Source organism: Oncorhynchus mykiss, chromosome Y, assembly GCF_013265735.2.
Source record: "Oncorhynchus mykiss isolate Arlee chromosome Y, USDA_OmykA_1.1, whole genome shotgun sequence".
NCBI lineage: Eukaryota > Metazoa > Chordata > Actinopteri > Salmoniformes > Salmonidae > Oncorhynchus > Oncorhynchus mykiss.
Genome location: NC_048593.1, coordinates 36,015,333 through 36,037,400, shown reverse-complemented (window position 1 = coordinate 36,037,400; position 22,068 = coordinate 36,015,333). Strand labels below are relative to the sequence as shown.

General features: G+C 47.2%; 1 protein-coding gene across 2 annotated transcripts in view; it reads left to right on the top strand.

The window, feature by feature from the left end:
• The first annotated feature begins 4,775 nt into the window (after positions 1-4,775).
• LOC110509452 (calcium-binding protein 8-like) overlaps positions 4,776-22,068 on the top strand; it is a 63,170-nt gene continuing 45,877 nt past the window's right edge. Inside the window, exons 1-2 of one of the 2 annotated variants that reach the window (XM_036968056.1) lie at positions 4,776-5,536; positions 17,174-17,298. In XM_036968056.1, coding sequence (XP_036823951.1) covers positions 17,181-17,298 — 118 coding nt within the window. In that variant the 5' untranslated portion in view covers positions 4,776-5,536; positions 17,174-17,180. Of the gene's footprint in view, positions 5,537-7,013; positions 7,504-17,173; positions 17,299-22,068 lie in introns of those variants that run through there. The other variant, XM_036968055.1, reaches the window with a different exon arrangement.

Below are 22,068 nucleotides of genomic sequence, written 5' to 3'. Positions count from 1 at the left end.
TTACTTTTAAACAAAGCCATATGGTGCTATTTGGGATAAATGCTAGGTGTTGGAAGGTATTTCGTATATGGGAGGTACAGCATGTAGCTCAGTGTAGCTTGTACGTGGTTCTCTGTAACTCAGTGTGGTCCTCTGTGGCTCAGTGTGGTTCTCTGTAACTCAGTGTGGTCCTCTGTGACTCAGTGTGGTCCTCTGTGACTCAGTGTGGTTCTCTGTTACTCAGTGTGGTTCTCTGTTACTCAGTGTGGTTCTCTGTAACTCAGTGTGGTCCTCTGTGACTCAGTGTGGTCCTCTGTGACTCAGTGTGGTTCTCTGTTACTCAGTGTGGTTCTCTGTAACTCAGTGTGGTTCTCTGTAACTCAGTGTGGTTCTCTGTTACTCAGTGTGGTCCTCTGTAACTCAGTGTGGTCCTCTGTGACTCAGTGTGGTCCTCTGTGACTCAGTGTGGTTCTCTGTTACTCAGTGTGGTTCTCTGTAACTCAGTGTGGTCCTCTGTTACTCAGTGTGTTCCTCTGTTACTCAGTGTGGTCCTCTGTAACTCAGTGTGGTTCTCTGTTACTCAGTGTGGTTCTCTGTAACTCAGTGTGGTCCTCTGGAACTCAGTGTGGTCCTCTATTACTCAGTGTGGTCCTCTGTAACTCAGTGTGGTCCTCTGTAAAGCAGTGTTGTAACCTGTTACTCAGTGTGGTCCTCTGTTACTCAATGTGGTCCTCTGTTACTCAGTGTGGTCATCTGTTAATCTGTGTGGTTCTCTGTAACTCAATGTGGTCCTCTGTTACTCAGTGTGGTCCTCTGTTACTCAGTGTGGTCCTCTGTTACTCAGTGTGGTCCTGTTACTCAGTGTGGTTCTCTGTTACTCAGTGTGGTTCTCTGTAACTCAGTGTGGTTCTCTGTTACTCAGTGTGGTCCTCTGTAATTCAGTGTGGTTCTCTGTTACTCAGTGTGGTTCTCTGTAACTCATTGTGGTCCTCTGTTACTCAGTGTGGTCCTCTGTTACTCAGTGTGGTTCTCTGTAACTCAGTGTGGTCCTCTGTAACTCAGTGTGGTCCTCTGTAACTCAGTGTGGTCCTCTGTAACTCAGTGTGGTTCTCTGTAACTCAGTGTGGTCCTCTGTTACTCAGTGTGATTCTCTGTTATTCAGTGTGGTTCTCTGTTACTCAGTGTGGTTCTCTGTAACTCAGTGTGGTCCTCTGTAACTCAGTGTGGTCCTCTGTTACTCAGTGTGGTCCTCTGTTACTCAGTGTGGTCCTGTTACTCAGTGTGGTCCTCTGTTACTCAGTGTGGTCCTCTGTTACTCAGTGTGGTCCTGTTACTCAGTGTGGTTCTCTGTTACTCAGTGTGGTTCTCTGTAACTCAGTGTGGTTCTCTGTTACTCAGTGTGGTCCTCTGTAATTCAGTGTGGTTCTCTGTTACTCAGTGTGGTTCTCTGTAACTCATTGTGGTCCTCTGTTACTCAGTGTGGTCCTCTGTTACTCAGTGTGGTTCTCTGTAACTCAGTGTGGTCCTCTGTAACTCAGTGTGGTCCTCTGTAACTCAGTGTGGTCCTCTGTAACTCAGTGTGGTTCTCTGTAACTCAGTGTGGTCCTCTGTTACTCAGTGTGATTCTCTGTTATTCAGTGTGGTTCTCTGTTACTCAGTGTGGGTCTCTGTAACTCAGTGTGGTCCTCTGTAACTCAGTGGGGTCCTCTGTTACTCAGTGTGGTCCTCTGTTACTCAGTGTGGTCCTGTGTTACTCAGTGTGGTCCTCTGTTACTCAGTGTTGTTCTCTGTTACTCAGTGTGGTCCTCTGTTACTCAGTGTGGTCCTCTGTTATTCAGTGTGGTTCTCTGTTACTCAGTGTGGTCCTCTGTAACTCAGTGTGGTTCTCTCTAACTCAGTGTGGTTCTCTGTAACTCAGTGTGGTCCTCTGTAACTCAGTGTGGTTGTCTGTAACTCATTGTGGTCAACTGTAACTCAGTGTGGTTCTCTGTAACTCAGTGTGGTTCTCTGTTACTCAGTGTGGTCCTATGTAAACTCAGTGTGGTCCTCTGTACTCAGTGTGGTCCTCTGTAACTCAGTGTGGTTCTCTGTAACTCAGTGTGGTCCTCTGTAACTCGGTGTGGTCCTCTGTAACTCAGTGTGGTTCTCTGTTACTCAATGTGGTCCTCTGTTACTCAGTGTGGTCCTCTGTAACTTAGTGTGGTCCTCTGTTACTCGGTGTGGTTCTCTGTAGCTCAGTGTGGTTCTCTGCAACTCAGTGTGGTTCTCTGTAACTCAGTGTGGTTCTCTGTAACTCAGTGTGGTCCTCTGTTACTCAGTGTGGTCCTCTGTAACTTAGGGTAGTCCTCTGGTACTCAGTGTGGTTCTCTGTAACTCAGTGTGGTTCTCTGTAACTCAGTGTGGTCCTCTGTAACTCAGTGTGGTTCTCTGTTACTCAGTGTGGTCCTTTGTAACTCAGTGTGGTTCTCTGTAACTCAGTGTGGTCCTCTGTTACTCAGTGTAGTTCTCTGTTACTCAGTGTGGTCCTCTGTAACTCAGTGTGGTTCTCTGTAACTCAGTGTGGTCCTCTGTAACTCAGTGTGGTTCTCTTTTACTCAGTGTGGTCCTCTGTTACTCAGTGTGGTTCTCTGTAACTCAGTGTGGTCCTCTGTAACTCAGTGTGGTCCTCTGTAACTCAGTGTTGTCCTCTGTAACTCAGTGTGGTCCTCTGTAACTAAGTGTGGTTCTCTGTAACTCAGTGTGGTTCTCTGTAACTCAGTGTGGTTCTCTGTAACTCATTTTGGTTCTCTCTAACTCATTGTGGTCCTCTTTAACTCAGTGTGGTCCTCTGTAACTCAGTGTGGTCCTCTGTAACTCAGTGTGGTTCTCTGTAACTAAGTGTGGTTCTCTGTAGCTCAGTGTGGCCCTCTGTAACTCAGTGTGGTTCTCTGTAACTCAGTGTGGTTCTCTGTAACTCAGTGTGGGTCTCTGTTACTCAGTGTGGTCCTCTGTTACTCAGTGTGGTCCTCTGTAACTCAGTGTGGTCCTCTGTAACTCAGTGTGGTTCTCTGTAACTAAGTGTGGTTCTCTGTAACTCAGTGTGGTCCTCTGTAACTCAGTGTGGTCCTCTGTAACTCAGTGTGGTTCTCTGTAACTCAGTGTGGTTCTCTGTAACTCAGTGTGGTCCTCTGTAACTCAGTGTGGTTCTCTGTAACTCAGTGTGGTCCTCTGTTACTCAGTGTGGTTCTCTGTAATTCAGTGTGGTTCTCTGTAACTCAGTGTGGTCCTCTGTAACTCAGTGTGGTTCTCTGTTACTCAGTTTGGTCCTCTGTAACTCAGTGTCGTCCTCTGTAGTTCAGTTGGTAGAGAGATGAGCTTGCAGGTAAAATTTACGCTTGAGTGTAAGTGGCTTTGTCTGAAAGTGTCTGCTAAATGTGGTGTAAATATTCAGTGTCTTCACAACGTATTCACATCTTTATACCTTTTCCACATTTTTGTGATACAACCTGAATTTAAAATGTGTTTAATTTACATTGTTATGTCACTGATCTACACACAATACCCCATATCGTTGAAGTGGAATTCTGTTTGAAGAAAATGTTCTACATTAATACAAAATGACAAGCTGAAATGTCTTGAGTCAATAAGCATTCCACCCCTTTGTTTTGGCAAGCCTCAATAAGTTCAGTAGTAAAACTGTGCTTATCAAATCCCATAATAAGTAGCATGGACTCATTCCGTGTTCAATAATACTGGTTGACATTATTTTTTAATGACTACCCCATCTCTGTACCCCACACATACAATTATCTGTAAGGTCCCTCAATCGAGTCGTGAATTTCAAGAACAGATTCAACCACAAATACCAGGGAGGTTTTTCAATGCCTTGCAAAGAAGGGAACCATTTGGTGGATCTGTCAAAATAAAAAATGGAGATGCTGAATAGCCCTTTGAGCATGGTGAAGTTATTCATTAGAATGTGGATGATGTATCAATACACCTAGTCACTACAAAGATACAGGCGTCCTTCCTAACTCAGTTGCCGGAGAGGAAGGAAACCGCTCAGGGATTTTACCATGAGGCCAAAGGTGACGTTAAAACAGTTACAGAGGTTAATGGCTGTCATAGGAGAAAACTCAGGAGGTTGAATACTTATCTAATCAACATATATTGGTGTTTTATTTTTCATATATATTTTTGTCAAGTGTTAGAGTTTTTCTTCCACTGTGACATTAGAGTATTTTATGTAGATCGTTGACCAAAAAAAAGACAATTTAATCAATTTCAATCCCTCTTTGTAACACAACAAACTGTGGAAAATGTCAAGGGGTGTGAACACTTTCTGAAGGCAATGTGTGTTTATATTTGGTGTGTCCAGCTGGTATTCAGGGTTGATCACATTCAGTATCAGGCATTAAGGGGGAAACATAAAGAGAGCTCACCCTCTCCTCCCCCAAGTGCTAAAATCACAATTGGTATAAGGGGCTCGATAAAGCTTGGTAAGCTACATTAAATATTGACGGAGTGATGGTATAAATGTATAATTTATGAGCTGAGGGAATTTATTTGATTTCCCTAAGCACCATTTTAGAAGATCAATGAGTCCAGTCCAAAACTGTTACAGGTGAGAAGTAAGTTTACAACAAACTTGATCCAGAGAGATTGGCTTTCTGTTGTTCTAGTATTGTATAAGTGGACCACTACATTCTGGTTATTGTTTGCACACACACACGCACACATACATACACACACACACACACACCTGCTATCCTATAAATCTCGGTGCGCCTCTGAGACAGCGCCCATTGACCGGATCGGCATCACGGTCTCACCTACACCTCTGCTCAGAGCCGCGACGCCCCTCCCTCTCCCGGTCCACACCGATAAATGGGTTAATGCTGTCACCAGGAGAAGACAAATGAACCGAGCACACACAACAGGAGATCCCTTTCTCCCGAACTAACCCCTCTTCGCTCGCCGTTGCTGCTTTATCGATTGAGAAGAAACATTCTCCTTCATTTGTTTTTGTGATTCGGAAAATATTTGATCTGCAAGCTTTATTGAGACAGAGAAGCGGACTGGTATCACCGGCGCTCCAGATCCGTGGGCGACTGGGCAGGGAGGTGTCTGTCGGTCTGTCTGCTGCAGGAGTGAATCATTGCGTCGGGGCTCGGAAGATTAGACACCCCGCTTATCACCACTCCAACTCCCGGAGGTCTCTGATGGTATTTGGAGATAGAGACGGATAAGTGAGCCAATTCAAATAGATTACAACTAAACTGATATCGTCTGTGCACCTATTAAGTAGCCTGCCCTATAGGATTTTAAATGGGGTTTTAAAAAGGCACTACAAGTCTCACTGGAGACTTGGATCAGTGACGTTTTGGCGTTTGCCATATCAGGTGATCTTGAAGAGTGAAAAGAAAAGATTTGAAGATCATTACATTTTGGGGGGGATCCCAATCACTTCCAGAAAATAGCTGTCTGATATGAGTGTAAACAGAGTCGAGTCTGGGTGACCCCCCTAGCCTGATAAAAACGGATTGAATCTTAATTGACCGGATCAGCGTCTTAACAGGTAGGCACTTAACCGATCATTCAATTCAGTTGAGAGTGTTCGGTGATATGGGCTCTTGCCGTCGCCACTGATTAAAACATGTATGGGGTGTGCGTGTGAGTATGTGCCACCGTTAACGTGGATACCGTTTGGGTGACTCACGCGCGGTCACACCGTTACGCTTGCCGCCAGCCTGCTGCACCTGTTGTAATTGGTGCAAATGGGAAAGAAACGGGATGCGCAGTTTTCACCCGCAGGGGACATATCCAAATTATAGACTGTGTATGTGTCATTGGTAGAACGTCGACCACATCCGGCCGCTGTCATCGCATTCTACAACGGAACTGTTTTTCTTTGTTGAAGAATGAGATATCTTCATTAAGATTGTAATTTAGCTATGGGCTGAATTTAATTCTGCATAATTCAGCTCAATTTATTTTAAGGCTACAGAAAATGTCATCTAATAATTCAAATGAATCTAACGTTCATAGCCTACATGATAATGATGTGTGTGTGTGTGTGTGTGTGTGTGTGTGTGTGTGTGTGTGTGTGTGTGTGTGTGTGTGTGAATAAGATAGTGAAAGAGAGAGACCATTGCTTCTATTTATTGCAGCATGTGTTGCGTAGTATTCAGTGGGGAGCACCTGAATTGTTGTCCACTATCAGGTAAAAGCACAAGCTACAACTCCAGGCGTAGGCTAATTCACCACTGTGTGGTTTAACATTCTCACCTCTCCAGTCCATGTTTCTCTCTCTGATAAATTGGGGCAATATCGTGTCATAAACCATAAACCGGTCATAAACCATCTGTCATGCGCACAATCATCACAAGACAGATGAACTGTGAGTATGATAATGGCTGGAGAGAGTGCACGCGCGCGCATGTGTGTGTGCAGGGCCGGTTCCTGGCATAAGCGACATAAGTGAGGGGGCCCCCACCCAAAAAATATATATATATATATGTATTTTTTTTAGGAACTCCATTGGGGTCTCAACTAACTGTTAGAATAGCAGAATACACAAGGTGCAATTTCCAAATGTGGTTGTGCATCAGCAGTTTTTCTCTTGTTATGTCAGTCACTGATAGTCACCCAACAATTTTTTGATTGGTAAGTTAGTCTAGCCACTAGCCAGCTATCTAAACTTGTAGTAATCATGACTGAATACCGACAGGCTCGCAGGGCAGGTGCTCAGGGGCCCTGACTTCCAGAGGGCCCCCATTGATTTTGTTAATCACTCTCACTCAGATATCATTCATATGGCATAAGTATTGGAAAAAGGTAAAGAACTGCAGGAAATGTGTTTTAAAAATAAAATGATTTCCCTCTACCCCATGGCAGAATGGGTAGAATTGCCGTAAAACTGCACACATCTCCCTGGTGTGTGTGTGTTTGTGTGTGTGAGTGCGTGCGTGCGTGCGTGCGTGCGACACAACGATTGTAACGGATGGAGAAAATCCGCTATTTTCTTGTCACACTCAGGTCTCTTGGGTAGTCTTGGCAGGATGGCGCAAGTCATGGTAACAAAGAAAAATGCGAGGAGATTATTTTCGCGGGCTGCTCTCTCCATCGGACAGTCGGTGTGTTTAGTTGCTTGGACCGTAGTACAGTAGTAGCCAAGTGTAGTGTAGGACAAAGACACAGACACTGATTGTCCTTGTAAGAATATTAGGGTTCTTTGTGCTTCTTTCAAATCACACTGTCAGAAGACCAAGGGCACTCATACACGCTCCTGCTTAAATCCTGCTTTGTGTAACGGAGACGGTAACAGACCTTTTCCCGCCCGGTGGCACACATCAGGCTGGTGATGATGGGACCGGAGAGATTCGGGCTCGTGGAGTTACCGCTGCGCCCGGTAGACGTCGCCGGTTCACCTCCCCTGGAGTTGGCGGGAGAGGATCCGCGCGCAACGGATGACCATCACGGGATTGAGAGCCTGGCTCTAGCCTCGGTTGAGGTGCCGGTGAATGTAAACTGCAGTCCGTGGGGGTAAGAAACATCAACAAGCGGGCTATACTGACTGGTGCTGTGTGAAACCTAGGCTACTGTACTAGTCCTGTCACTGCGCAAGGTGACTTTGGTTTTTGGCTACTCGGCTACTTCATCATGACCGCTGGTTTGACAACATGTCTACAGTGACTGGGTGTCAGCATAGTGACAGTATAGAAAGATATCGCAATTTGCAGTAGCCTGTTATTCTTAATCAGGGTGTTTTCCAAAGAAAAACAACACGGGCTTTGATCCTGTTGTTATTTCCGGTGAACAGGTAGAGACCTAGTTCTGTAGGCCTATGTTCAGCCAGGTCTTCTGCATTTTTACCGGAAGTAGTTGACAGTCACTAGATGGAACTCACTGTATCCACCACTGTTGTGTCTGAGGAGAACGTGAATGTTGTGTCTGGAGATCTATATATATGGCTCTGGTTGAGCCTTATATAGTTAGTTTCCACATGCGGATTTTGTGTTGGGTCATAATAACATAGACTACAGTTAACATGATATTTTGGAAATTTGTTGAATAACAGGGCTGAGTATGCTGATAAAGGAGATGAAAGTTTATATTGTCAGTCCAGCTGTTTTGGCCTCCTTGCCTGTCCAGGTCAGCTGTAAGAATGCAATTGCAGGTAGAGGGACCAGGGAAACAGGGGCAGACTGGGACAAGAATTTGGCCATGGCATTTTATCCACACCACCCAACATCACTGTGCGAGCCGTCAACAAAATGAAGACGTTTTGAGTGAAGTGACAACGTAGAACATATAGTCACCCTTTTTTTGGGGCTGTCTAACTGATGATCGAGTCGGACCCTGTTTCTAGGCTGATGCCGCGTTTGAAATGGAATGTGTGTTTGTATGACCTCAGCTCAGCCAATCAGAAAACCGGGCCTGCCCGTCTTGGGCCGGCCTTGCCCACTGATCAGCCAAAAGCTCATCGTTATATATTAGTTTTAACAGAAATTGCCTAAAAATCGTAACACTGAAATCTTAACAGGCCCACAGGCCACCTTTTTTATTGAAATAATTTTTGGGTGTGTCATTTCCGACCAGTCCACCGACTAAAAAATTGTCAAGCCCATCTAGCATTTGACAGAATTGCCAGATGGCCAATCTGCCCCTGCAGGGAAATGTTCGTTTAAAAAATATATATTTTAAAGTATTTTTCCAGTATTATTGACAGGGATAGATAGAAATGAGCAAGGAGACAGACAGACAGTACAGACAGACAGACAGACAGACAGTACAGATAGACAGACAGACAGACAGACAGACAGACAGACAGACAGACAGACAGACAGACAGACAGACAGACAGGCAGGCAGGCAGGCAGGCAGGCAGGCAGGCAGGCAGGCAGGCAGGCCGGCAGGACAGGACAGTATAGACAGACAGACAGGACAGTATAGACAGACAGACAGGACAGTATAGACAGACAGGACAGTAGGATGATAGTAGGATGATAGGGAGAAGACCAAAGGGCCAGGATTCCATTCCATGCAGGCTGAGGACCGTATATGTACAGAGGGCGGTGGCCTTAACAATTCGACCAACCTCAGGCACAGGATATTTCAATATGATCACATTTAGACAACATGTTTCCCACTGGGCACAGGCATCAGTTCAATGTCTATTGATCACATTTAGACAACATGTTTGGATATTGGACTATCGTCAAATTATGTTAGATGTCCAGCAAGAGAAGACTTGACCAACCTGCAGGCTGCGTCAATGGTTATGTGTGTGTGTGTGTGTGTGTGTGTGTGTGTGTGTGTGTGTGTAATGGCGTGTGATAGATATTGTACCGACCTTGACCTCTCCTCCACCACTAATGCATCTTTGTCCACCGGGAACGACTAAGGTGTGAGCAACACATCTCTCTCCCTCCCCCTCTCTTCTCTCCCTTCAATCTGTGTGGCTGCTCTGCCCCCTCTCTTCTCTCCCCAACCTCTTCTGTCTTTCTTTCTCTCCATCCTATGGGGCCTCTGTGCGCGCGCACACACACACACACACACACACACACACACACACACACACACACACACACACACACACAGACAGACAGAGACACTCATCCTATCCTGACTGTCACTCTCCGCCCCTGTTCTAAACCTGTGTTGGCAGTCTGTATCCAGACAACAATTCTATAATACATGACACAGAGGTTTCCCGCTGCAGTCTCAACCTGTCACCTCACGTCTGAGTCTGTCTGATTCCAAGCAACAGAGTTAATGTGTCCTTCTTTTCATCCCACAGCTAATTCAGAGGTTATTTTAGCATATTTTTATTGCTCTAAGCAGAGACAAGAGATAGAGGGAGCGAGAGAGGGGGAAAGATAGATATAGAGACAGGGAGAGAGTGAGACAGAGAAAGAGAGAGAGCGACGGATAAAGATATATATAGAGACAGGCAGACAGAGACAGATAGACAGATACAGAGAACATTGTTTAAGGTGGTTTGTGGGGGTTGTAGTTCACTGTGTGTACGGTTATAGTTCACTGTGTTTGTGTGTGGCTCGTCAGCGGAATGTGGAACATCTAGTTGCTGTGGCGACCTGAGGGCCTTCTCCGTGTACCTGAGCAAGTGGGACAGGATTAGAACCAAGAGCAGATGGGCTAAGTAACTCCCCCATAGAACACACACACACATTAACCTGCAGCCCTCACATAGACATATTCAAATGAAACATTTTAAACCTACAGTGCATTCAGAAAGGATTCAGACCCCTTGACTTTTTACACATTTTGCTACATTGCAGCCTTATTCTAAAATTGATTACATTTATCAAGTTTGAAGGTAAGACCAAGATGCAGATGGTGTCGGAGTAACAATGTTTATTACGGCAACAGGGCAGGCAAACGACAGGTCAAGGCAGGCAGGGGTCGATAACCAGAGTAGGGATAAAGAGCTGGGGCAAAGGGCTGTGAGACATGGGTTTAACTCGGGACACTTGAAAAGTGGAGTGTCTACAAAGGCTACGGGGCAACAGAAGACGAACAGCAGAGGGACTAATAATTTTAGAGATGGGAAATGGGCCAATAAACCATGGGGAGAGTTTGCACAATTCCACCCGGAGGGCAGATCCCAGGTGGATGGCCATACCTTCTGCCCGAGACGAAACCGGGGAGCTGGGGTCTGATGGCGATCCGCTTGTTGTCGATACCTGGAGGTGGTCTTGAGGAGGGCCAACCGGGCTCTCCTCCAGGTACGACAACAGCGGCGGACAAACATCTAGGCAAAAGGTACGCCGACCTCTTCCTCCTGCTCGGGGAAGAGCGGGTGCTGATACCCCAGGGAACATTCAAAGGGCGATAGGCCCGTGGCAGAGCAGGGAAGGGTGTTGCGTGAGTATTCCACCCACACAAGCTGCTGGCCCCAGGTGGTGGGGTTGGCAAGACCAGGCAGCGCAGTGTTGTCTCAAGGTCCTGGTTGGCTCGCTCTGACTGGCCATTGGACTGGGGGTGGAACCCAGAGGACAGGTTGGCCGACAGCTCGATGAGGGTGCAGAACGCCTTCCAGAACTGGGACGAGAACTGGGACCCCGGTCGGAGACCATGTCCACGGGCAGTCCATGCATCCGGAAGACGTGCTGCACCATGAGCTGGGCTGTCTCCTTGGCCACGGGTAGTTTGGGGAGAGGAATGAAGTGGGTGGCCTTGGAAAACCGGTCGACCACAGTCAGGATGGCAGTGTTGCCCTCAGACGGGGGGAGACCCGTGATGAAATCCAGGGATATGTGGGACCAGGGACGGTAAAGGACAGGCAGAGGTTGCAGGAGGCCAGCCGGAGCTTGCCGATGAGTCTTGTTCTGAGCACACACTGTGCAAGCAACGATGAATGCGGAGACGTCAGGGACCATGGTGGGCCACCAAAAGCGTTGTCGCACAAAAGCTAGGGTCCGGTGGGAACGCTGTGCCTCCCGGACCTGTTTCCCTATAACCCAGCTGAGTGCCGTTGCCAGGCACGGGGTGGGAAGGATGGTCTCCGGGGTAATAGCCGTGGGGCTATGGTCTCCCGGTCGATATGAGATGGAGAAGTTGAACCGTATGAACAGCAGGGCCCATCTAGCTTGCCTGAAGTTGAGTTGTTTGGCTGTTCGGAAATACTCCAGATTTTTGTGGTTGGTCCGTACGATGAACAGATGTTCCGCCCCTTCCAGCCAGTGCCTCCATTCCTCCAATGCCATCTTCACTGCGAGAAGCTCACGATTTCCCACATTGTTGTTTTTCTCCGCTGTATTGAGGCGATGGGAGAAGAAGGTGTACCTCCAGGTCCAGAGCAGAACGCTGGGACAGGACCGCCCCCACTCCTACATCCGACGCATCGGCCTCCACCACGAACTGACGGGACGGGTCAGGATGAACCAGGATGGGAGTAGTGGAGAAGCAATGTTTGAGGTCCCGGAACTCCCGGTCAGCAGCATGGGACCACAGGAATGGAACCTTGGGTGAAGTGAGTGCTGACAGGGGGAAAGCCAGGGTGCTGTAACCCCAGATGAAGTGGCGCCCATAAGTTGGCGAAACCCCAGGAAACGTTGCTGCTGCACCCTGGACGAAGGCTGAGGCCAATTCACCACCGCTCTCACCTTCCCAGGATCCATCTGGACACTCCCAGAGTGGACACTCCCAACAAACAGCTGGTTATGTAGGAGGCATTGAAGAACCTTTCGGACGTGGAGAACATGTTCTTGAGGGGAGCGGGAGAAGACGAGGATGTCATCAATGTAGACGAAGACGAACCGGTTCAACATGTCAAAGAGAACGTAATTTACCAGAGCCTGGAACACAGCTGGGGTGTTGGTGAGGCCAAATGGCATGACCAAATACTTGTAGTCGCCGCTGGCCATGTTGAAGGCGGTCTTCCACTCAACCCCCTCCCTTGTCTGCACCAGATGGTAGGCATTCCATAGATCCAGCTTGGAAAACACGGTGGCCTCTTGGAGTAGCTCAAAGGCCGAGGTGATGAGTGGTAGCAGTTCTTTACCGTTATGCCGTTGAGTCCCCGGTAGTCAATGCACGGCCACAGGATCTTGTCCTTCTTCTCCACAAAGAAGAATCCTGCGCTGGTGGGAGAGGACAAAGGACGTATAAATCCTGCAGATAGGGAGTCCTCAATGTAGGTGTACATAGCCTTGGTCTCTGTTCCCGACAGTGAGTACAGTCATCTGAGTAGACTTGAAGAGCAGGAATTGAATAGTCTCGCTGTGATTCCCTGACACCTGTAGGTTGAGGGGAGTGGTAATATGAGTGACCCGGCCTAAAGAGTGCACGTCAAGCACACTAACATCCATGGGAGTGGAGAAGGGCTGAGTGTGGATGTTCAGCTCGGAAGCAGGGTAGCGTCCAAAAAACTCTCATCAGCCCCAGAGTCAATGAGGACCCAGAGAGATTTAGACAGCCTTCTCCACAGCAGAATGGCATAAACAGGGGTGCGAGCAAGGGAAGCAGGAAAGTTCTCCATATGGCCCACTAGAGTACTCGCTCTTACCAGTGAGGCTGGTCTCTTTAAAGGACAAGAGGACACAAAATGACCAAGAGTCCCGCAATACAGGCAACTCTTCATGTTGATCCTGTATTGCCGTTCCACTGGCGATAGCACAGCTCTACCTAGTTGCAAAGGCTCGAGAAGCGGTGACTCGGCCGTCTTCGGCGACTCTCGGGTAAGGTCGGGATTGTCGGGGACTTCTGGGATGACTCGGAGACAAGGTGGAATTCCTGGACGTGCGAGCAAAGTCGAATTTCCTCTCCCTCTGTCGTTCCCTTAGTCGCCCATCGATTCGGATGGTCAAAGCGATGAGGGAATCAAAATCCGTAGGTAACTCGTCCTTGACCTCCTCCGAGATGCCGTGCAGGAACATATCGAACAGTGCTTCCTGGTTCCAAGCACTCTCCGCTGCCAACGTGTGGAAATCAACCGCATAGTCAGCCACACTGCAGGAGTTTTGCCGAAGCTAGATTAGTTTCCGGGAAGCTTCTCTCCCGGAGAGCAGGGCGTAAAAAAACCTTCTTCACCTCTCCCACGAACCCCTCCAGACTAACACATATGGCCGGCTGCTGTTCCCATACAGCAGTATTCCAGGTGAGAGCCCTCCCAGACATCAGTGTGATGAGAGGCTATCTTGGAGCAATCTGAGGGGAAGGAGGAGGGCTGAAGCTCAAGAATGAGGGTACACTGAGCTAGAAACGCCCGACAGGTGCTCAACTCTCCATTGAAGCGTTCAGGAGGGAGGTAAACGGGGCTCCCAATGGTGGACCCATGGGAGGAGATGGCTTCGCGCAGCTGGCTCGGGTCTGCTGGGTCGGTCATGGCCAGTTCGTACTATCAGGTTTGAAGGTAAGACCCAGATGCAGACTGTGTCGGAGTAACAATGTTTATTATGGCAACAAGGCAGGCAAACTACAGGTCAAGGCAGGCAAGGGTCGGTAATCCAGAGGTGGGGCAAAGGTACAGGATGGCAGGCAGGCTCAGGGTCAGGGGCAGGCAGAATGGACAGGCAGGCGGGCTCAGAGACGATACAGGCAAGGGTCAAAACCAGGAGGGCGAGCGAAAAGAGAGACTGGGGAGAAGCAAGAGCTGAGACGAAAAATGTTGGTTGACTTGACAAAAAAAGAACTGGCAACAGAAAAACAGAGTTTTCTTTGGGTATGACGCTTGGCACACCTGTATTTGGGTGTTTCTCCCATACCTCTCTGCAGATCTTCTCAAGCTCTGTCATGTTGGATGGGGAGCGTTGCTGCATAGCTATTTTCAGGTCTCTCCAGAGATGTTCAATCGGCTTCAAGTCTAGGCTCTGACTGGGCCACTCAAGAACATTCAGAGACTTGTCCCGAAGCCACTCCTGCGTTGTCTTGGCTGTGTGCTTAAGGTCATTGTCCTGTTGGAAGGTGAACCTTCGCCCCAATCTGAGGTTCTGAGCGCTCTGAAGCAGGTTTTCATCAAGGATCTCTCTGTACTTTGCTCCGTTCATCTTTGCCTCCATCCTGACTAGTCTCCCAGACCCTGCAGCTGAAAAACATCCCCACAGCATGATGCTGCCTACCACCATGCTTCATCGTAGGGATGGTGCCAGGTTTCCTCCAGACGTGACGCTTAGCATTCAGGCCAAAGAGTTCAATCTTGGTTTCATCAGTCCAGAGAATCTTGTTTCCAAACTTCTTCCATTTAAGAATGATGGAGGCAACTGTGCTCTTGGGGACCTTCAATGCGGCAGAATTTTTTTTGGCACCCTTCCCCAGATCTGTGCCTCGTCACAATCCTGTCTCAGAGCTCTACGGACAATTCCTTTGACCTGATAGCCTGGTTTTTGCTCTAACATGCACTGTCAACTGTGGGACCTTATATAGACAGGTGTGTGCCTTTACAAATCATGTCCAATCAATTGAATTTACCACAGGTGGACTCCAATGAAAACAGGATGCACCTGAGCTCAATTTAGAGTCTCGTAGCAAATGGTCTGAATACTTATGTAAATTAGGTGTTTCAGTTTTTTATTTTAAATACATTTGGAAAAATCTATGAAAGCCTGTTTTGGCTTTATATTGTGGGGCATTGTGTGTAGATTGCTGAGAAAAAAACAAACAATTGAATCAATTTTAGAATAAGGCTGTAACGTAACAAACATGGAAAAAGTCAAGGGGTCTGAATACATTCCGAAGGCACTGTATGTCCTCTGTTTAGGTCATCAAAGCATACCTCTACATTTCCCAGTTCTCTTACCCTTTACGTAAGTTTCTCCTCTCCTCTTCTGTCCTTTCATCCTCTGCTTTTATACAGGGGATTCAAAGTCAACAGAGGAGTCTTTTCATTGTGTGGAGAGGAGAGGAAAGCAGAGGTGGGGAAAGGGAAGAGAAGAAAGTGTGTAGACTGGCCTTCCTCTCAATCTCTCCCATCAGTAAAGAGACATGTCTCTCTGTCTCTTTGTGCAACAGGCCTGTAGATATCTGTCATAGTACCGTGTATAAAAACACTCCCCTTTCTCCATCTCCTCTCAGGGATCTTTGTCTGTCAGTCTCCCCCTTTCTCTGTCTTTATCTCTCTCTTTCTCTCTGCGGTTGATAACTCTCTTTGTCATGACGTGAGCATCGGTGCATCTGTCAGGTGGTGGGGTCGCTCAGTGAGCCACTCTGTCCCTGTGGACAGAGTGGAGGGATAGGAACAAGTCAGACACATTGACAGGAGGGTTAGAATTAATGATGGAGGGAGAGAGAGTGAGAGAAAGGGATGAAATAAAGGGGGGGGGGGGTAAAATAATATAATAATATACTGCGTGGGTAATGACAAGGATGGAGGAGGTGAGGGGAGCAAGGTGGAATGGAGGGAGGGAGGGAGGGAGGGAGGGAGGGAGGGAGGGAGGGAGGGACAGCAGGGTTAGATTAAGTGATGGAGAGTGACAGGACTTTATTCAGGTTTTTATCTCTCTGGGCCAGGTGCCTGAGACCGAAACTGAGGGAGAGGGAGGGAAGGAGGAGATGAGTGGAGGGAAGGAGCAGATGAGTGGAGGGAATGAGGAGATGAGTGGAGGGAAGGAGGAGATGAGTGAAGAGAAGGGGAGGAGGAAGGGAGATGAGTGGGGGGAAGGGGAGGGAAGGGGAGGGGAGGAGGAAGGGAGATGAGTGGAGGGAAGGGAAGGAGGAGATGAGTAGAGGGAAGGGAAGGAGGAGATGAGTGGAGGGAAGGGAAGGAGGAGATGAGTGGAGGGAAGGGAAGGAGGAGATGAGTGAAGGGAAGGGGAAGAGGAAGGGAGATGAGTGGAGGGAAGGGGAGGAGAGGAGGAAGGGAGATGAGTGGAAGGAAGGAGGAGATGAGTGGAGGGAAGGAGGAGGAGGAAGGGAGGTGAGTGGAGGGAAGAGGAGGAGGAGATGAGTGGAAGGAAGGAGGAGATGAGTGAAGGGAAGGGGAGGAGGAAGGGAGATGAGTGGGGGGAAGGGGAGGGGAGGAAGGGAGATGAGTGGAGGGAAGGGAAGGGAAGGAGGAGATGAGTGGAGGGAAGGAGAATATGAGTGAAGGGAAGGGGAGGATGAAGGGAGATGAGTGAAGGGAATGGGAGGGGAGGAGGAAGGGAGATGAGTGGAGGGAAGGAGAAGATGAGTGAAGGGAAGGGGAGGAGGAAGGGAGATGAGTGGAGGGAAGGGGAGGAGGAAGGGAGATGAGTAGAGGGAAGGAGAAGATGAGTGAAGGGAAGGGGAGGAGGAAGGGAGATGTGTGAAGGGAAGGGGAGGGGAGGAGGAAGGGAGATGAGTGGAGGGAAGGGGAGTGGAGGGAAGGGAAGGAGGAAGGGAGATGAGTGGAGGGAAGGGGAGGAGGAAGGGAGATGAGTGGAGGGAAGGGGAGGAAGGGAGGTGGAAGGGAGATGAGTGGAGGGAAGGGGAGGAGGAAGGGAGATGAGTGAAGGGAAGGGGAGGAGGAAGGGAGATGAGTGGAGGGAAGGAGGAGATGAGTGGAGGGAAGGGAAGGGGAGGAGGAAGGGAGATGAGTGGAGGGAAGGGGAGGGGCGGAGGAAGGGAGATGCGGACGAGTAGGCAGGGAGAGAGGGAGACTTGGGAGCAAGGGAGGAAGAGGTGAGGATTAGAAGGGAGGAGGGAGAGAAAGATGGAAGATGTACACTCTACTTCACACACTTATTTTTGCACACAGACCCTCAGCATTCAAACTATATGTGTGATTTTTGCAGAGAGAAGATGCCGTTCCACCACGTCAGGTCTACTCTGCTCTACACTGGAAGTCTCCTGAGCCGGACACTGTCTGAAGGGAGCGAAACCTTCCAACTCACCAGCATCTCCACAGAGGAGCTAGGAGGTCAGTGTGTGTGCATGTGTGTGTGTGTGTGTGTGCATGCTTGCGTGTTTATGTGTATGTATGTGTGTTACTGCGTGTATTGCCAATGTATTAAAATAAAAAACAGAAATACCTTATTTACATAAGTATTCAGACCCTTTGCTATGAGACTCGAAATGGAGTCCACCTGGGGTAAATTCAATTGATTGGACATGATTATGAAAGGCACACGCCTGTCTATATAAGGTTCAACAGTTGACAATGCATCTTAGAGCAAAAACCAAGCAATGAGGTCGAAGGAAATGTGCACCTGTACTGACCTCGCCTACTGGATGATAGCGGGGTGAACAGGCCGGGGCTCAGGTGGTTATGGAATATTTATATATTTCTTAATTCCATTCTTTTACCTTTTAGATTTGTTGTTTATTGTTGTGAATCGTTTTTAGATATTGCTGCACTGTTGGGGCTAGGAACATGAGCATTTCGCTACACTCGCAATAACATCTGCTAAATACTGTATGTGTATGTGACCAATAACATTTGATTTGATTTGAACAATGGTGGACATCTTGACGCAAGTGGGGAAAGCAGACTGGGATAGGGAGAGATTGAATATGTCCATAAACACTCCAAGCAGCTGGTCATGCTCTGAGGACGCGGCTGGGGATGCCGTCTGGTCCGGCAGCGAGGGTTAACACGTTTAAATGTCTTACTCACGTCGGCCACTGAGTTGGAGAGGCCACAGTCCTTGGTAGCAGGCCGTGTCGGTGCCACTGTGTGATCCTCAAAGAGGACGAAAAAGGTTTTCAGCTTGTCCGGAATAAAAATGTACTGCTGTAATTATGTACTGCTGTAATTATGTACCGACAATTATGTACCGACAATTATGTACTGACAATTATGTACTGACTCATGTACTGTTGTACTGATGTACTGTTGTACTCATGTACTTATGTGCTCATGTACTGTTGTACTCATGTACTGTTGTACTGACAAACTGTTGTACTGATGTACTGTTGTACTCATGTATTGTTGTACTCATATACTGTTGTACTCATATACTGTTGTACTGATGTACTGTTGTACTGATGTACTGATGTTTATGAAGATTGAAGGTTCTATCACAGTGTGAGCCACAAACACACACACACACACACACACACACACACACACACACACACACACACACACACACACACACACACACACACACACACACACACACACACACACACACACACACACACACACACACACACACACACACACAAACACACACAGCAGTAATACATGTGATGGCTCATACAGACATACAGCAGAGAATGTCTCTTCTGTATGGTGCTGCATACTGATAAATCATTTTGTTTTAGATGAAAGAGAGACATTGTCAATCCCATTCCCTTTGTTTGTAGAGAGAGGGAGAGAGAAAAGCTCTGGGGTTGTTTTCTGTTGAAATGGGAGGTTTACAGGCTTAGATGGGTGTTGTGACTTAACTCAAACACTCAGAGAACTGACAGAGCAAAGACAAGCGGGAGAGAAACATCTAAGACTGGATTAGTACACTGACACAGAGGAGAGGAGACACGGTGGAGAGAGTGGAGGGGAGAGGGGAGGGGAGGGGAGGGGAGGGGAGAGGGGAAAGAGAGAGGAGAGGAGACACGGGTGGAGGTGAGAGGAGAGGAGACACGGTGGAGAGAGTGGAGAGGAGAGGAGAGGAGAGGAGAGGAGAGGAGAGGAGAGGAGAGGAGAGGAGAGGAGAGGAGAGGAGAGGAGAGGAGAGGAGAGGAGAGGAGAGGAGAGAGGAGACACATCTAAGACTGGATTAGTACACTGACACAGAGGAGAGGAGACACGGTGGAGGGGAGAGGGGAAGGGAGAGGAGAGGGGAGGGGAGAGGGGAGGGGAGAGGAGACACGGGTGGAGAGGGGAGGGGAGAGGAGAGGAGAGAGGGGAAGAGAGAGGAGACACATCTAAGACTGGATTAGTACACTGACACAGAGGAGAGGAGAAAGAGAGAGGAGAGGAGACACGGTGGAGAGAGTGGAGGAGAGAGTGGAGCGGAGAGGGGAAAGAGAGAGGAGACATGGTGGAGAGAGTGGAGGGGAGAGTGGAAAGAGAGAGGGGGAGAGGAGACACGGTGGAGAGAGTGGAGAGGAGAGGGGAGGGGAGAGGGGAAAGAGAGAGTGGGAGAGGAGACACGGTGGAGAGAGTGGAGAGGAGAGGGGAGGGGAGAGGGGAAAGAGAGAGGGGGAGAGGAGAGACGGTGGAGAGAGTGGAGAGAATTTGTCAGTCAGAGAATAACAAGCAGAGAGAAGTCAACAGAAGTGGGGCTCTGTGAGTCTGTAAACCAGGGCATTGAAGATTCATTGATAAAGATGAGAAATAGGGATGGGGGGGGAAGCTTATGTGACTTTTTGTCTAGCAAAACGTTTTGTGGAAGGTTCTTTGCTGCATACAGACCCCCGCTCAGTCAACGTTATAGAGCTATATCGAGTTTCCTTGTACAGTGCATTCGGAAAGTATTCAGACCCCTTGACTTTTTCCACATTTTGTTACGTTTTAGCCTTATTCTAAAATGGAGTCAATAGTTTTTTCCCCACATCAATCTACACACAATACTCCGTGATGACAAAGTAAAAACTGTTTTTCAGAAAAAAAAAGAAAAAAAAAGATATATACAGTGGGGCAAAAAAGTATTTAGTCAGCCACCAATTGTGCAAGTTCTCCCACTTAAAAAGATGAGAAAGTCCTGTAATTTTCATCATAGGTACACTTCAACAAAATAAGTATTTGGTCAATAACAAAAGTTTATCTCAATACTTTGTTATATTCCCTTTGTTGGCAATGACAGAGGTCAAACGTTTTCTGTAAGTTTTCACAAGGTTTTCATACACTGTTGCTGGTATTTTGGCCCATTCCTCCATGCAGATCTCCTTTTTTGCCCCACTGTATGTATATATATACACTACCGTTCAAAAGTTTGGGGTCACTTAGAAATGTCCTTGTTTTTGAAAGAAAATCACATTTTGTGTCCATTAAAATAACATGAAATTGATCAGAAAAACATTGTAGACATTGTTAATGTTGTAAATGACTATTGTATCTGGAAACGGTAGATTTTTTTAATGGAGTATCTACATAGGCGTACAGAGATCCATTATCAGCAACCATCACTCCTGTGTTCCAATGACACATTGTGTTAGCTAATCCAAGTTTGTCATTTTAAAAGGCTAATTGATCATTAGAAAACCCTTTTGCAATTATGTTTGCACAGCTGAAAACTGTTGTTCTGAATAATAAAGCAATAAAATTGTCTTTTAGACGAGTTGAGTGTCTGGGGCATTAGCATTTGTGGGTTCAATTGCAGGCTCTTCTGAAACTCGTCAGTCTATTCTCGTTCTGAGAAATGAACGCTATTCCATGCGAGAAATTGCCAAGAAACTGAAGATCTCGTACAACGCTGTGTACTATCCCTTCACAGAACAGCGCAAACTGGCTCTAACCAGAATAGAAAGAGGAGTGGGAGGCCCTGGTGCACAACTGAGCAAGAGGACAAGTACATTAGAGTGTCTAGTTTGAGAAACAGATGCCTCACAAGTCCTCAACTGGCAGCTTTATTAAATAGTACCTGCAAAGCACCAGTCTCAACATCAACAGTGAAGAGGTAACTCCTGGATACTGGCCTTCTTGGCAGAATGATGGAGGCCACTGTGCTCTTGGGGACCATCAAAGCTGCAGACAGGGGGAAAAATATATGTAATCTATTTTAGAAAAAGACTGTAACCTAACAAAATGTGGAAAAAGTCAAGGGGTCTGAATAGTTTCCAGTATGCACTGTAGGCCTATTTGTCGGGAAAACTGTGAAGCGAGCCTATTGCATGCTTCTGTTTCTTTTACTAAAGAATGTGAAACAATGTTTTGTCTGTTTGCTGCTTTTCATTAAATCATGTGTCTGTTCTTTTAGGTTATGATATCAAATAAGTATCTTCATATGGGCAAACTGTTATATTTTGTAGCAAAGGCATGATACCCTTAATTTTTTGTTGTTGTTTCTCTGTAAGGCTACTAGCCACCTACCAATGTTATGAAGTTGTCTTTAGCTAGCCCAGATTGGGAACCCATCTCCCAACCTCATAACTAGCTACCCAGAAGTCATTTCAGGCTACTGTAACTATATTAGCTGACATGCCTGCTGGCAAGGCTGGTAGAATTTAAAAAGCCATTAAAATGTAACTCTTAGCGCACGGATCCCACTACCGGGATCAAAATCGACAACATCCGGTGAAGCTGGAGCACGCCAAATTCAAATTACAAAATTGTAATATTAAACATTCATGAACATACAAGTGTCCAACATCATTTAAAAGCTTAACTTCTTGTTAATCCAACCGTGTTGTCAGATTTCAAAAAGGATTTACGGCGAAAGCATACCATTCGATTATGTGAGGACAGCGCCCCACACCAAAATACTTTTCCAAACCAGCACAGGCGTCACAATAGTAACAAATAGCGATAAAATAAATCACTTACCTTGGAAGATCTTTCTCTGTTTGCAATCCCAAGGGTCCCAGCCACACAACAAATGGTTGTTTTGTTCGATAAAGTCCTTCTTTATATCCCAAAAATGTCAGTTTAGTTGGCGCGCTTGATTCAGTACTCCACTCGTTCAACATGCATACAAACAAATCCAAAAAGTTACCTGTAAAGTTCGCCCAAATAAGTCAAACGATGTTTCTAGTTAATGCTCAGGTACTCTAATATCTAAATAAACAATACAATTCAAGACGGAGA